Here is a 17,500-nt window from a genome sequence, read left to right as displayed (position 1 = left end):
TAATTGGCAATAGGTCTCCTGCTTATCTGCCAAGTTTGGTGTAGAAAGAGTCAATACTTTTTAAGTAATGCGAAATAATGTGAAATACCCAAGAACTGGCGAAACATTTGGGGGGTGGTTTGGCCTCTACGTGTAAACAGACCCTGCTGGCATTTTGTAGATGTACTATCGCTTTATTTTTGTTACTATTGGTTTTCTTAGCTGTGACAACTTTGAAATGAATATAATTCGTGTAGTCTAGAGTGGGCTGACAGAATACAATATTCGAAGATTGGTGCTTAGGCTATCCATCTGTTTGTGTCGCACCACCCTATTAAACGTACGTTATCTGAGCTGTTTGCTTGATTGTTTTTCTTTTTTGTTTTAGTTTGTTTGTTTCTTCTTGTTTTGTTTTGTTCTGTCTTGTTTGTTTCTTCTTATCTTGTTTTGTTTTGTTTGTTTGGTTTTTGTTTTCTTACCATGCAGGAAGGTCCGTTACGCGATAAACGGCATTAACACGTTCCCTGCCGACCCCTTTATAACATCTTGAGGATGGCCCATCTCTTGCATACGTTTCGCCTGCGTTAGGTCCACTCCAACACTGGCCGTAAAACTGCAGCGCGAAATACTCCATTCTATCATCACAAACACAATCAAAGAAAATGTAAGGTTTCTTTGTAAATTAACTGCAATGCCTTATTGTGAAAGACCACAATTAAAAAAGTCTCCAAAACCAATGGAGAGGCAAACTCTTGCCTGCGAATGCTGAGGGATACGAAAAAACAATATCGAAACCTTTAGTTTCACTATGAACAAATACTGACGGGTATAGCCAACACACTTTGGCTTCCTTGTCAAAAAGATCAACATTAAAACTTTTACATTGATTTCAATTGAAAAAACAAAACAGAAAAAACCGGGAAGCCTTGTTACACCCCGTGAAATCGAAAAAGGTCATCTCTGGCAATCAGCATAAACGAATCTCGCCTAGAGAACAGTAGTTCGTTTGTCAAATTAAAAATAGCTTCACAATGTGTGCATGTGGTTACTGGTAACAAAGGAATGCCGAACTTTCTCATGATTGCTCTTAGGAATAAAATGTCCACATATATTAAGTTGATGTATAGAGCCAGCAGAGTTTTCAGCTTGTAAATTACATAGTTCGATCATTGGAAGCAATTTTTGAATAGAGGGAAAGACGATCGGATTGATCCTGAAACCTTCGCTTTAGATGTCTCATGTCATGGATTTAGCATACGGCTAGACTGATGCTTCATTTGGTGAGCGTGATCGGCGACTAATTAAATGGAGTTTTGACAAAATTAATTTGAATACTGGGTACGACACGCATTAGTTGAGTCACTGGGTTATTTTTTCAATACGAATAAATATATCTACAGTTTTCAGTCGAAGAAATTTAACTTTACAGCCTCCTAGCCTAGATAACAGTTTCAATACGAATAAATGTATCTACAGTTTTCAGTCGAAGAAATTTAACTTTACAGCCTCCTAGCCTAGATAACAGTGGATTGATGAGACCCTGCTGCTGTGCAATTTAGTATAAATTATTAAAGCCACACACATACAGGGGGAGGGGCAGATCTAACAGTGCCAGCGAGGATATTTATATGGGTAACAACACCGCAACCTCCCCTTCCCCCCCCCCCCCCCCCCCCTTTTGCTGGGTAGATGCAGGAAACAGAAACAAAACACTGATTATGGTGGCAATCTCCCCTAGAGTAGCGGCGTCTCTAGGGGAACCTATGTTACTAAGGGGACCAGAAGAGGGGAGTCCTTCTGGGAGGACAATAGGTCAGATGGTACGATGGCACCATCCTGGAGAGATCCGGACCTATTTCCAAGGGTGGCCATAGCACTTACTGTGGGGCAACGTGCAGCCTAGGTTGCACTTCCCTGCCACGATTGTGTGAGCCCACTGCTAGCCCGATCGAGACGGGGAGGGGGTGAACACAATCACCCAACAGGAAAGAAAAGCAAAGCAGACCTCCATAGTAGTAGGAGGTGTGCCACCCACAGTGAGATACAATGAATGATACATAGTTCTCAATGAATAATACTAACTAGATTCACGACGTTAGAAATCAATAGATAATGGAATTAACTTAAATGATTGACCCTTTCAACCCAGTTGTGTAAGCAGCATTGAAATTAATGTGAGTATTGCTGCTTGGTAGTCAGCCAGGACAAGAAATCGTGCTATGACAAAAGACATGGAATAAAGCCTGTTGGGAATCAAGGTCTTTCAACCGACTAGTGTTAGTAAATAGGGTAAGCCAGTGGAGAGAATTTGCATGTTGATAATAGGGCTGAAAGGGTCCAAACAGATCTTATAGTGGACCTAAGTTACAACATTAGAATTATCCATGACTAATTTCTTAGGGATAGCTAATAGTGTTTCTTGAGAAGTTCTTATGTAGCGTTCATAACAGTCTGAGCTCCAGCGGCCCAGTATCTTGATAAGCCACGAAGGGACACCAGCTCCGGCTGCAGTGGTAGCTACACCAATGCGGAAACTGTGTGTGAAATAATGATCAGCAGGTAGGCCACAGCCTTGCAGTACAGAACGGAGCTCCTTAGTCAGGGAGGCAAGGGAGAGCCACTTGGCATTGGTGAAGGTAAACAAAGGGCCTACAGCTGGTTTACATTGTAGCAGGTAGTCTTTCATGGCAATCAGAGAACAGATAGAGGTGGTGGACCTTGCTATGGTTAAGGTACAGTCTTTGCGAAAGGGGTCAGTTTTGGATTGCTTAATGGTAACAAGCATGTGGTTGGGGGATTCAATGTTAGGGATAAAGGTAATATCCCTTAGACAAAGATGGACAGTAGGGTCAAAACTACTGCTATTACAGGTAAATTCACTTGCACGTAGAAAACCAAAAAGCTAGGGTGAACGCAGCTCACAGCATTATGTGGTCTACATTGTAACTTTAGGGAGGCTGCAAATAATTGTAAATTGAAACCAAAATTTGAATAGTTATGGGGTGGCGAGTTAATTTGGGAGGCATTTGGGACCGTTTAATGCCAGTGAGGACCTTTTGCAGGCGATACATTTTTGATAATTTTAATGGAAAGTTATCTTGCCTATGGAGATCTTGAACTGCAAACAGGTAAAGTTTGATTGTATTGTAGCATATGGCTTTGGCCAGGTGGGCAGCGAAATAAATTAAGGTGATTTCGGATGCCGGGAGAAGAGGGGAAGAGGGACCAATGATACCCTGTAAGAGGCAAAAGGAAATAAAGTGATTCTGGCCGACACCATAGGCTCGACGGGTATTAGAGGCCAGCGAGGCACCAAAGTAGTGGTAGACGGATGCTGTTAAATGGCCATTGCTGATGGAGGGATGATGCAGGAGGTGGGTGAGGCATTGGGAGCCAGAGAGTGGAAGCGATCCATCTGAAAACGGGACAGAGAGTCAGCTATAGAGTTGTCCAGCCCTGGGATATGTTTGGCAGTGAAGGTAAAGTTATGTACTAGGGTCAAAATGGTAATGGAGCGGACCAGATCCATGATCCTAGATGACTTGGAACGTTTTGAATTAATGATGGTAACAACAGGGGAGGTTGTCACACCAGAAACAAATACGTTTGCCCGACCAGTGGGGACCCCAGAGAAAGCAGGTAATATAAATAGCAAAACGTTCCTGCCAGTCAATGCTGATTCCAGTAAGAGGGTTAAGGCAGTTCTGAGGGAGCCAGTGGCTTTGAAGCCATTGCCCATTAAGGTAACCACCATAGCCGAGAGACCCATGCAGGCCAGAGGCATCGGTAAATAACTGGAGATCTGGGGAGCAGAGAACAATGTCTTCCAAGAAGAAACTAACCCCATTCCAGTGTTCAAGAAAGGCCAGCCACATGGGAACATCTTTGCGGAATTCTGTATTAAGTTTGATGTGCCATCTAGAGTTGGAAATACCCTTGGTTAAACTAATAATGCGCTGCAGAAAAGCTCGGCCTGGGACCACAAATCTGCAGGCAAACTGAAGGGAACCAATCAGGGACTGAAGTTCTTTCAGGGTAGCAGATTTCTCACGAGACCACTCATGCAAGGCCTCTTTGATCCTGGTTAGCTTGTCCAGTGGGAGGCGGGCTTCCATTTTGTTGGAATCCAGGAGAACACCCATGAACTCCAGGGATGTGATGGGAGGGAAGGTTTTACCCGGGTTAACAGGGATATCGAGCTCTGTAAACAGACAAAGGATGTTACAGAGAGCTATGGAAAGCCATAACTTTCTTATGTGGTTGTTTCTCATTATTTGGTGTGGTTTCTTCATAATGTGTTGTAGTTACTTCATTGTGTTGTGTTGTTTCTTCGTTATGTGTTGTAGTTACTTCATTATGTTTTGTGGTTTCCTCATTTGTCTTGTAATGTAGTCCTGACGTGACGTGATTTTATCATGATGTTGTGTAATAACTTCATTAGATGTTGTGGTTTAATCGTGATGTACTGAGGTTTCTAAGTTATGTTTTGTGCTCTTGTCATGATGTAATGTGGTTACGCTGTTATGTTGTCTGGTATCTTCGCTATGTGGTTTGATCATTACGTGATGTGGTTTCGTCTTTATGTCTTCTTGACCTCATTTCCGATACCAAGCTCTAGTATCCAGGCTTCTTGCTATCACGAACTGGTTAAACCAGTTTTTAGATGCGTCCCAGTTCCTTCTCTTCCTTGGTGTTAAAGACAACAAAATGGAGGAACAAGCAACGACATTTTGTCAACTATACTTGATAAGATGCACCTTGGGCATCTTATTGTGAACTTCCAGCGTGAAAAGGTAACTGTGGATCAAATACGTAAGTTATATTCTGAAGAAATGGAACTTTAAGGTGTGAACGATCGCAACGCAATGATGAATTTAAGGTCAGAGTGTTTAAACTACGGTAGCAATCCACAGCCACGGAAACCAGGAACACAAGCGTGTAGCGCTCCTGAGTACTTATAATTTCTAAGTCAGATTTAGAGGGGTACCTGGAGGATGGCTTTAATATTAAGGACATTGCGTCGTTACGTTTTGTTTCAGAAAGTACTGATTATCGTAGAATGGGTCGTTACGGCCTCAGTCAGTTGCAATTCACAGATATAACAGAAGGTGAGCTTGATGAAGTTGTAGAGGAAATAACTGGGGAATATCCTTCTTGTGGAGAGGGACTGCTAAAGCAAATTAATACTGGCAGATCGGGGAATAAAGGTTCAGAGGATGAGGCTCTGTGACAGCATTCATAGGGTCGATCACGACGGAGTCGAAAACAGGAAGAAAGGCGTCTACGTCGAAGGACCTATAACTTTCAGGTTCCATTTCTTCAAAAGATGGCTTAGATATTTGATCCACAGTTACCTTTTCACGCTGGAAGTTCACAATAAGATGCCCAGGTGCATCTTATCAAGTATAGTTGACAAAATGTCGTTGCTTGTTCCCCCATTTTGTTGTCTTTAACACGGGAAAGTAAAGGAACTGGGACCCATCTAAAAACCGGTTTAACCAGTTCGTGATAGCAAGAAGCCTGGATACTAGAGCTTGGTATCGGAAATAAGGTCAAGAAGACATAAAGACAAAACCACATCACGTAATGATCAAACCACATAGCGAAGATACCAGACAACATAACAGCGTAACCACATTACATCATGACAAGAGCACAAAACATAACTTAACAACCTCAGTACATCACGATAAAACCACAACACGTAATGAAGTTATTACACAACATCATGATAAAATCACGTCACGTCAGGACTACCTTACAAGACATAATGAAGAAACCACAAAACATAATGAAGTAACTACAACACATAATGAAGAAACCACACAACATAATGAAGTAATTACAACACATTATGAAGAAACCACACCAAATAATGATAAACAACCACATAAGAAAGTTATGGCTTTCTATAGAGAGCTGTGAGGCAGTCAGACCGTGGGAGCTTGGTAACAAAAAAGAAGTAATCCAGGATATGGATGACATTATACTAGGAATACCCTGTTTGGTGTTAATAACCCATTCAAGTATGCGGGAAAATTGGTCAAAGAGGAGCACTCCGCAAGCCGAAGGGGAGAACGGTGTCGAAGTAGTACATGCCCCTTCATTTCATGCCTAAGAGTTCCCAGTCTGACGGGCGGACGGGAATGTTGCGGAAGGCAGACTTGATGTCTAACTTAGACATAAAACACCCCTGACCAAGTTTCTGGATGATCGAGATGGCATTATCAACTGTAATATAATGCAAACAGTGGACTCTCGCTGTAGTAATCTTCACGGAAAGCAAATCTCAATATAATTAACTAGCATAAGTACAGAATCATATTATGATTTTTTTTGTGACACTTTTCTGTCGCGTTTTGCTATCGAATTTTTATGACGATTGTTGTCACGAGTGAGGCAAATTGGGCTTCCCAGCAAGATAAAAGTTAAACGTACAAAAAATGTCAACAAAACTGACGGTAGCATAGAGAGCATCACTTTCTTGTGTGGTAAATAGCAATACATGACGTAAATTAAGGTTCCTAAAAAAAAGATACAATGTTAACAAAACTGACTTTTGCTCCATTGCCTTCTCTGCGCATGCCTGAATTGTCTTCTTGAGATTGCTCCAGTCAAAGCCAGGCTCTTGCCTGAAGTCTGCGATCATAACCGGCAATGAATGAGGATCCCTGTCTTTGAAACAACCAAGATATTCGTATGTGACTGGTTTAACTGTGAAGAAAAAAGTATCTTAGCTACTAATTCAAACTTGTTATGTAGGGTAGCCTGCGTAACCCGCGTTTCCGCATTTTGGGGTGCACATTGAGAATCATCCTCACTCGCCCCAATGTCAGTGGGCGTCCAAAATTAGGAAAATCCAATTCGTACGAAAACGCTTGCTACTCAGGTTACAACTATGAATTCATAAACAACGGCTTATAATAATAACTGCGTTGGATCCTGAATCGAAAGGTGTAGATTAAACCTGAGCACGGATTCTTTTTGTCTTGTTTTGGGCAAGACTACAGTCCTTTATTCTCATATTACTAATCCTTACAAATATTAGAACGAACTGACAGTGCTGGGCGAGAATCCAAGAGGGGGGGGGGGGGGGGGGGGGCTGTGACTTCCTTGCCCGAAAAAAATACGCAATGCTCGAATACGTGAGTGTTCAGTGAAATCGGGATGTAAACGCACTCAAACTGCATGAAAATCAAAACCGTTCACAGCTTTCATTTCTAATGAAACTACTATGAGGAAGACATAGGGGCCTATTAGAAACCGAAAAACCGCACAAAAAATCGCTGAAAACCGTAGAACCACAATAAATTTCGTCCAAAACCGGACACCGAACCTCTTTCTGTTATTTAATTTTTGTAGGTCTAAACTTGTTTTACTTTCAAAGTTCTTTCAGCATATCCCCTCGTTTGATACAGAAGCTGGGGACTCTATTCGACACCAGCGTCTCGATATACTCGAGACGTTCTAAGAGCAAAACGAGGAATTGCTAGACGTCCTTCGAAATAGTCATCTTTTGGCCACAGGGACTCGCAGCGTACACTGCAAGCGTTCTTTTAATTTAGAAGCAGCGGAAACAACATGGACGTAATAGAGGAACACCTCCTAAGAAAAATTCAAGAAAAAATTTAAAACACCCCTTTGTTTAGACATTACAAAAGGCTCATTTCAGAGCCACCGCAAAAACAAAAGTCTTGGTCTTCGTTCGTAATTTTGTAATGCCTTATGTCAAGTGCCGTCGCCCGAATCATGAGCGTTTTGCCCGAAAAATTACATAATTTCCCTAGCTGGGGGGCTGCAGCCCCATTCCCCCCCCCACCCCCACCCCCCCCCCCAACTCGTAGATGAATTCAATTAACATTCTGTTAGTCCTACATGTAATTTGAAAGAGAAAACGAACTACATTTCTTAACAGCTTAAGGTGCCGAAGGCCTCCCTCGTCGTGCAATCTTCCGCGTTAGGAGGCTTTTTTTTTTTTTTTTTTGGAGTAGTTAAGTACTTTAATGGTTTCCTGCACTACTAGTAATTACAACAACTATCAGATATATCGCCCAACCTACTTTACATTGGTTTCCATTACTAACGTTAGCATTTCTCTCATGTATAACTTAACTAATTTCATGTAAGGTTTTACGCTTTTGCGAGGGGTATTTTTTCGTAGCTAATGACTAAAGTTTTCAGTTCTATACTTAAATAAACTTTATTAACAAAGACTGAATGGTAAATAGCTTGGTTCTGCATCTTACTAGTGTATATGAAGTATTTCATAAATAGGATCACGTAATTAAATTTCTCTAATATCTCTCTCTCGCTTAGGCCAGATATGATACCAAATAGTTTCTCTTCAATTGTTGGAGCCAATTTGGAGTTGTTGGCAGCGTTAAACCAGTCAATTACGTTGCTAACGAAAATCTTTACAAATCGACAGTTAAGAAAAGTATGATCAATCGAATCTTTCTCACCACAGTAGAGACAATCATCGTCCGCTTTAACAACATATCGATGAAGTTCTTTTTTAGTAACTACAATCCTATGAATTAATTTACACTGGAATTCTTTCAATTTGGTCTCCTCGCAGATGCTCTTTAACGAGGTGAAAATTTTTTTCGAAGCATTCTCATCTAGTCTTATTTTGCTGTTCCGGTTCATTGGGCCAGTCTGGCTGACAGCGTAAATTTTTCCGGTTTAGTAAACCATAGAAGTCCCTAGTTTTAGCATTATCCAGTTGTATTTGTGTAGGGTCGTCTAACTGAAAAAGAAAGTTTTTTCTTGTATATAGTTTGTTTTCCAGTGGCTCTGTATTTCTTGCTTTGATTACTAAATAGTTCAGGAAACAGCTTAAGGGGACAGCACACTTCTATTTAATCTTAATTACCTGGCAGCTTTCTTCCAAGTTCCGCAAATATTTTACAGCATTTCCTTCATCTTGTAGCTGTTGTACATTCCAATCAGAAAATTTAAGAGGGATGAAAGGGGCGAATATTTCTTTTTCCAGTTTGACGCCATACTAAATGTCCAACAGTGAAACCAAACAACAATGGTGATATCATCGATAGCCGCGATGGTGACCCCTACCAGCCGCCCCAGCGTAACGATTTACACACAACAAATTGTGCCCGTGATGCCTCCCCCAGGGAGAATTTGTCGTTACTTCGCTTTTTACCATCGTTCAAATTTCCCGCTCGAGAAATTTTGAAAGTCCCTGAAGTATTTTTAAGCTGCTGCCGCCATTGTTACAAAATGGCCATATTAGGTTAATTTTGGACTGTATAACAAAGCCTTTTGTTAGCAAAATGGACCCGCTTTTCTTGATACGTTTGGGATTGCGCTGGTAACTTGGTAAAATTGGAGAAAATTCGTATTGCAGTCATACTTGTTATTAAATTCTTGGAAGGACAGTAGTTGACCATACTGTTCAGCAGGTCTCGGATAGACAAAATATTACTGTCAAACCATTCTTTAATGAAAACTGGTTTTCCTCCGACGATAATTTGTTTGTTATTAAATAGGACAATATCTTGCAGTCCGTCGTAGCTGTAGAGATTTTTTAATTCGTTGAAAAAAGCAAGAATATCTTTTTAAAACAAGGGCAGACCGTCTATGTATTTTACGTCATAATTACATCTTAATAGAAATTTCAAACCTCCAGTTTTTCTTAGGTAATAATCTGGAATCTTTTTCCGATTTCTTATTTCTGGGGTCAAAAGTCTTGGGATCCAAGCTGGCCTCAGAGCTTTAATCATAGTTTCTACGTCCGTCATACGTATGCCACCTTTTTCTCGATCTTGATCTCCCTGATGAAGCCCGACTCTTTTGATTTTGTCTCTTTTGTTTTTCCATAGGAAGTTCAACAGTTTTGTCGTAATTATCGGAGTTATTTCTTGAGGAACAGTGAGGTTTGAAGCTGAATAAACGAGTTGTGATCGACCCGAGGATTTTATTATAAGTACTCTCCCAAATAATGTAAGATCACGCGCTTTCCACATGTTGAGATTGGTTTGCAATTTCCGCAGTTTAAGGTTGAAATTTATTTGCTTATTTCCATTTTCATTGTATGAGACATAAATACCTAAGATTTTAACCGGACTATGCAACCATTTCAGTTGTAAAGGGTTGCTTTTGTTTCTTTCCCATCTTCCCAGCGAAATCGCTTTTGTTTTTTTGCGGTTCAGTTTTAAGCCTGCCAGAATACCAAAATTTTTGACTACCTCCAAGGCTTTTTCGACAGAAGCCAAGTCAGCACAGGAGAAGTTTGTGTCGTGTACGTACTGACTTAACTTCAATTCGTTCCCTAATATTTCGATTCCTTTGATGCTGGGTTCTTGTCGAAGTTTGTCAGCCATTATCTTTGCTGAAAGAATGAACAGATACGGTGATAGAGGACATCCCTGACGGACACCTCTAGACGGTCTGAACCATTTTGTTAGAAAACCATTATTTAATGAAGCGCTCTCAATATTCTTGCAAAACGTGGAAACCCGTTTTCTAATACTAGTCCCAAAATTGAAGGCGTCTAATGTTCTCATCATAAAAGGCCATTCTAGGGAGTCAAATGCTTTCCGGAAGTCCAGCGATACCAAAATACCCGGGATTTTATGCGCCTTAGTATATTCTATGGCATCGATTATAAGTCGGATATTTTCACCTATATAACGTCCTTTAATGAAGCCCGTTTTGTCATGATTAATTAACTTTGGCAGCGATGCATCTTTTTGCCATTGCTTTGGTTGCGATCTTGCAGTCAACGTTAAGAGGCGTAATTGGTCACCAGTTCGATAAGTCCAACAAAGAGCCGTTCTCTTTTGGAATCAGAGTAATGATTCCCCTTCTTTGAGAGATGGTAAGCTCGTTTGCCTCGTAAGTCTTGTTGAAAACTTGAAATAAGATGATGTCCGAGAAGTTCGAAAAAAAAATTGTAAAACTCTATTGTGAAACCATCCTCACCCGGAGACTTATCATTTTGAAAGGTCTCTAAAACCTTTTTACATTCTTCGTACGTTAAAAGACCTTCCATATTATCTCGCTCTTCATCAGAAAGCCTGGGGAGAGACAAATTCTGAATATATTCATCGTAATTATCCTGTGTTGTGCTGTCTGCTGACAGATAAAGGTTTTGTTAAAGTAATTCTCGATAGCGTCTAAGCCGATCAGCGTCTCGTTTTTAGCAATTGTTTCATCCTCCATTCGGAGCTCCGTTATAATTTTTTTCATGTAATTTCTTTTCTCAAGGTTAAAGAAATATTTTGTGGGACGTTCGCCCGTTTCAATCCATCTACATTTTGATCTAAAAATTGCTGCCAATCCCTTCTTGTCATATAGTGATTGAATTTCTGTTTTGACTTTATTAAATTCTTTTAAGACCAGATCGATTTCATAGGAGTGAAAGTTGTTACAACTGATGTCGTCTAACACATTTAGTTGGCGCCAAATTTCCATCTCCCTACAATATATTGATTTGGCCTTATTTTTACTAAAAGAAATGGTTCCTGCTCTAATTTTCATCTTAAGCATTTCCTAAAAGAACCCTTTGTTGTCTGAATCAGAGTAATGATGCAAGTTTTGACGTATGTTTCGCGGATTTTGTTGACGTATTCTTCATCATTCAAAAGAGAGTTGTTAAACTTCCAGAGTCCGGGTCCCCTGGGTGTTAGGTTAGACCACGACAATGAAAAGTAAATTGCTTTGTGCGGATGCTATTGAGGAATAAATTTCACTTTTCTTTACTTATTGTTCTAGATGTTTAGCAACAAAAAAAAATCAATTCTTGATTTCATTTTTTGAGTTTTTGATTCGTAGGAGTATTTGCGTCGCTTTGGGTGTTGTACTCTTTGAATATCTATAAGGTCAAAAATATCCAGCAGAATTTAGATTTTTGATCTTTAAGATACGAAAAAATGCTCCTCCTTTTACTCTGTTCTCTATAATTCCCCTAACATTACGCGATATTATATCATAAGTTAATGAGAATCCTCTCTTCTAACTTCAAACTGATTCCTGTCCCCAAATGCAGATAACATAATATCTCAATTAACGACTACCTTAAATATTTACCAGGTCGTTTTTTCATACACTCTGAGTGGTCGGCCCTCCGGAGAAGTTTTAATGAAAACTTTCTCGTCTATCGACCACGCACTAACGAGAAGACCCTCTTTGCGTTTTTGGTTGGTTTGCTTTAGGAGCTCCCGTCTGTAGGAAGTGAGGTTTTCGTTGAGATAAATTATTTCTGCTGCCATTTGCGTTTGAGAAGGGAAATAATTCCGATATATTATACCCGGACATTGATAATTTGTTGTTCTTCCTCCACTGAGCCGCGCTCGCCTGTCTTGTGCTTTCATTTAAGTTTTACTCTGCCGGTCATATAGCGTTTTCAATTCAAGGCTGTCGAATTACTTACAATTTTCTCAATTTGGGGAAGGAACAACTTCCTTTCATAATGTGCTTGTGCACGCTAACCCCGCGCATGCCCTCCCGCTATAATAATAATAATAATAATAATAATAATAATAATAATAATAATAACAATAATAATAATAATAATAACAATAATAATAATAATACATAATATTTTAAGAGGAGGCCTCCAATCACCATAAGGTGGTTTTCAGGAGGGTCCTCTGAGAAAATAAATGTTAAACCATTAAAATACATTAAAATCTAAAATACAATAAAAAGGACAAAAAAAACTAATAATAATAATAATAATAATAAACTAATAATAATAAAAAAAAAATAATAAAAAACTAATAATAATAATTATAATAATAAATTAACAAAAACAATTAAAATACTACTAACTAAGGTTAAAATGGTTCAGGAGGCATACTTGGAAGAGCAAATGCTTTCACAGAAAGAAACTCAAAGTGTAGTCAACAAACTTCCAGTCTGCTCTTGATCCACCAAAATAAATGAAATTTAATACAAAAAATTGCCTCAAAAAATACCATCTGATGTTTGTTGGGTTTCTTGGCAACAGATAAACGATAAATAGGATAGATGGACACTGGCTGTTGCGTTCCAGTGCTGAATTATAGTAATTCCCGCGACAGTTTTGAGTTCATATGTTCAAAAGTTCAGCAATAAACTGTCTCCCCTCAGTTCTCCTTAAAAGTCACTAAACACTTGCCAGATAACTTTCGGGTAAATAAACAAAATTAAGTTAATAACTTATCAGCAATGGATTTTTTAAATAATTCACCGTAAAAAATACGGGTAAAAACGAACGACATTTCGGCCGCCCTGAAACCAATGTTCGCGTTGTTCTCCCATTCAAAGATCAGGCCTCAGCTCATACTCTACGCGGTCAACCTAAAACTCATACTCTTGAGAGAGGTAGGACCAGCTGAGAGAAAGCCGAAATGCATGATCAAGCATAATTTTTAGCAGGCCACATTTATATCGGTAATCGACATGACTCTTGTAGTACAACATGAGGCCAGCGTTTCTGGGTTTCACATTAACGTTTGTCTCAATGTACGTAGCAGCATACCATGGATTTCCATCTCCATGGTAAACCTGACCGACGAATGACAGTGGTTAAGAGTCTCAAGGAAAACACTTGCTGATGTGTTGTCGGGCATAATGCTAATCGTATCGTCCACATATCTCCTGTAATATATGGGTCATCATTTGGACCGAGATAGACCCGAGGCGCATAAATACGCAAAAAAAGAACAAGGCCAATATCTATCTATCTTGACCGAACAAGCTTGGCTTAAACAATAAAGGATTTATTCTATGGAAAGAGAACACTATTTTCCTGCAGGACACAGCGGGTAGTCCCAAGCTAAAAAGATAGAGCCATCTTGCCCGCGCGGGTAGCCAATCACAGCGCAGGAATCGGTTCACCGAGCTAGCCATATAATAAGTGGGCATCTTGCCTTCGCGTTCCAGGGTTTTTTTTTTTTTTTCAACGCCGCACGCACCCATGGGGACGCCATCGGTCTGTTGACCATTAAACAGGAAAAGTTGATCAACTTTACCTCTTCAATGACCAACTAAACGAACTTTATATGAAACTTTAAGGTAAAAAGCTGTTAAAATTATGAGTCTAAACGTTTTCGATCTGTTTGATCATCATCAGAGTGAAATAATATGCATACGCTCAGTGTTCTTATAGTTCAGGTAATGCCAGTTATGTAATACCCGTTCCCATGGGGAACAAGGTGAGGTCCAGTGATTGCACTTGTTTGTTTAGTTCTGGACAGAAGCGTGCGATGTAGAACGCTTCTTTTATTCTCCTTTTTAACCATGAATTGGCAGTGGTTAAAACGTCCCACGAGAACTTGTGGTTAGGGTGTTTTCTGATGTGCTTGGCTGGCTCCGACTGCTTATTATCATGTGAATGTTCATTAACACGAACCTCGGGGTTGCGTGCTGTTTCCCCAATGCATGTTTGTCCACAAGTACACTTGCCTTTGTAAATGACGTGTGACGGTGTGTGTTTTTGTCGAACTTTATCAGTAAGGTTTTTTTAAAACAATTCACGATAAAGATTACGAGTAAAAACGAAAGTCGTTTCGACCGCTCTGCGCTCATTATCAAGTTAAATGTTGAGGGTAAAATTTACATATAGGTATATCTATATGTTAACAGATATCATCCTCTCTCCATTATAGATAATCTCTGCGAATAGATATCATCCAATCTCCATAATAGATATTCTCTGTTAATAGATATTCATCCTCTTTCCATCTAGCTATCTATATAGATGTAAGGAGGATGCAGGAACAGCGGTCGAAACGTAGTTCTTTTTATCCGTAATTTTTACCGAAACTCATACTTGATTCTTTAATTAGAATACACTACTACCCGCACACGAAGTCTGTTGTAGCTGTACTTACGACAAAATCGAGTTCCAAACATGAACTGAAAATATTCTCGTGAATATTCTTAGACTATAGCGTATGACATTTCTGTTTTCGAATGTATTTGGTGTCTGGGTGGTGTTAAAGTAATTTTGGAGCCAGCCTGCAGGGGCCTGACATCATGCACCTAAAAGTTTACCAGCTTTTCCTTTAAGCAATTCTATCTTTATAGAACTTACCGACGGAAAGGCAAAGAAGAAAGGCGAGTACACAAAGTGATTTCATCGCAACGGAGTTGAAAGGCGTAACTATTCCCAGAAGGCGGAATTTTTATGTCCCGGTAGACTTTAACGCTTGGTTTGACGACAAAAGGATTTATGTGTATTTATTACTGGCTGTCATTTATAACGAACCAATGAAAATTAAACGTTTTAACACTGTCACCAGGAGGGAGGGGGTAACTCTATTGTTTTCCGGTATTGATTCGTGACCGACCCATCGCTACCAGTGTGACGTCACATAGCAATGAGTGAGCGCTTCGAGTAGCTTAGCGATTACGCTATTGAAGAAGGACAACAGAGGTTAAGAAAGACAAAAAAACAGGCCTAATGTCGCGTTTGTTCGCTAACTAAGTGTAGGTGTGTACTGTTTGTTGCTGCTTTTTGTCTGTGTGCTCTATTTGTTTTAGTTTTGTGAGCGCGTTATCGAGTATCCTTGTTGAATTTTGTTGCGGGTAAGTGGCGGGACCACCATCTTGAAAACGGGATGAGAGAAGTCAACGTAAAACGTTCGCGTTTTCTCTCTTAAAAGACATACCAATAGTCTTGTTAATAGGACGTTTAATTCGCGTGTATCTCTGTGTCGATTGAACCAGCCGTTCCTCTCATCAATCCGTTTGAGTGTTGAGATGCGATGTGATCGGTTGTTGTATGTTTTGGAGAACTTTTGGTGATAGTTATCAGGCCTTTGAATTCAATTCTTTGTGTTTCAACTTCGTTTGCCATTTGTGTTTTAATTGTGTCCGCTGTATGGGAGATAATCTAATCGGCGCGCGTCGCGGGTCGCGGGTAAATTGTCGCGGGTCGCGGGTAAACTGTCACGGGTCCGAAAAATTGAACTTTTGTTGTTTCCTAGTTTTCCAAAAACAACAATAGCAATAGCTTTAACATTAGCGGATAATAAATTTTAAAATTTTAGTTTACTATTATTTGCAAGAAGTAGAGAGCAAAACAGACAACAAACTCTCAAAATTCAAACACATCCCTTCAACTAGACAAACAACGAACCCACGAAGTTCAAACGGATCGATCCCTAAAATATGTAATCAGTTTACAGTATTACAAAGGCAAACCATTATTTTTCAAAGCTGCTATTGTGACGTCACTAATTGTTCTGTCCGCTCTGATTCTATCCGGTGGTTTAAAATTAGTCCAATGCAGAATATTGCTTATGCATTGTTGTTTCAGACGAAAATAAAACATCGTGTCTGTAACGAAATTCTGTTCATAAGGGACATAAAGCCCTTTAACGTAGACGTTTAATTCATCTTCATTTTGTATTCTTCTACAAGCCCGGCATCTTGGTGCCGGTCCTCTTTTCTTTTTCTTTAATTCTAGAGTCCAGACTTGTTGGGTTTTACTACGAGGGTCATTTGAAAGAAGTTACTGTATTATTTCTTTTCTAGTTTTGTTGGTGCCCTTTTTATACATCAGGTTTTGGGGAATGACTGAGTAGGAATTTCCAACAACAGACAAGGCCTCGTTATCAGTTAAAAACAGCTGATGCAACAGATTACTGTTCTCCGGCAGTCGACATATGTCAAGTAACGTCCATATTATATGTTTACATAATTCTTTTCCAGAATTCTTCACGAAATCTGCACAACCACGAGAGGGACTTTTCCTATTTCTACTTTATGATTAGAATTTTTTCTTAGCTTTACTACGATGAAGGCTCTTTGATGGGCTGTGGAGAAGTCCATTGATTTTATCTTGATTCAGGTGATCAAAGTAAAATAAGACTGACCGACACCACAAAATATAGACAACTGTATACAGTTTAAAAAGACGAGGGAGCAGATTTTTAAAAATTGAACTCTTCGACACTGAAACGTGTCAATGGCATCCGTCGCAGAGTGACAGACTGACCTATGTCCAGTACAAGGTACAAGGCAGGCACCGCGCATCGGTAGGGACTGGGAAAGCTTTTGGCCCCACTTTTCACGAGATTCAAATTATGCCATTCGCGATTTAGTCTCAGATATTCGTGGTAGTTTCTTTTTTATCATATGACGAATACATAGATATCAGCTGAAACAAGGAGCAATTAAAACAAAATTATTATTAAAATTATTATTACGTTCGTTAATTTTAGATTCATTTCCAGTCATTTCAAATCAATTTTCGCATTTTAGCGCCCCACTCAGAAACCCACTTCGCGGAAAAGGGCAATTTATTTTTCTTTTTTTATAGCTATTGTTATTGTTACTGTTATTTCGGACCCGCGACAATTTTATGGACCCGCGACACGCGCCGATTGGGTTATTTCGCTGTATGGTGATATTTGTTGGCTTTCATCGTACAGCAGCTTTATTTGGTGGCTTTTGTTGTGAAGGTTTGTTGACTTTTTTTTCCTGTCTCGTTGCAACTGTTGACTTATTGCTGTCCACTGCAATTGTGGTGTTCAGTGTTGTGATTTCATATTTACAACAAAGTGCA

The 17,500-nt window shown here is 39.7% G+C and overlaps 1 protein-coding gene and 2 pseudogenes across 2 annotated transcripts in view; all 3 read right to left on the bottom strand.

The window, feature by feature from the left end:
* Positions 1-17,500, bottom strand: part of LOC149097159 (uncharacterized) — a 38,407-nt gene that overhangs the window by 1,447 nt on the left and 19,460 nt on the right. For both annotated transcript variants that reach the window (XM_089279877.1, XM_089279878.1), the window contains one exon: positions 459-614. In XM_089279877.1, coding sequence (XP_089136003.1) covers positions 475-614 — 140 coding nt within the window. In that variant the 3' untranslated portion in view covers positions 459-474. The remainder of the gene's footprint in view (positions 1-458; positions 615-17,500) is intronic.
* LOC149097162 (uncharacterized) lies at positions 2,222-3,308 on the bottom strand (annotated as a pseudogene).
* Positions 3,306-4,283, bottom strand: LOC149097161 (uncharacterized; annotated as a pseudogene).

This window comes from Orbicella faveolata, unplaced genomic scaffold (assembly GCF_042242905.1).
Source record: "Orbicella faveolata isolate gen_17 unplaced genomic scaffold, um_ofav_v1 contig_47, whole genome shotgun sequence".
In the NCBI taxonomy this organism is placed as follows: Eukaryota; Metazoa; Cnidaria; class Anthozoa; order Scleractinia; family Merulinidae; genus Orbicella; species Orbicella faveolata.
Note: the sequence above shows the minus strand (reverse complement) of the source record. Positions and strands in the feature narration are given on the sequence as shown.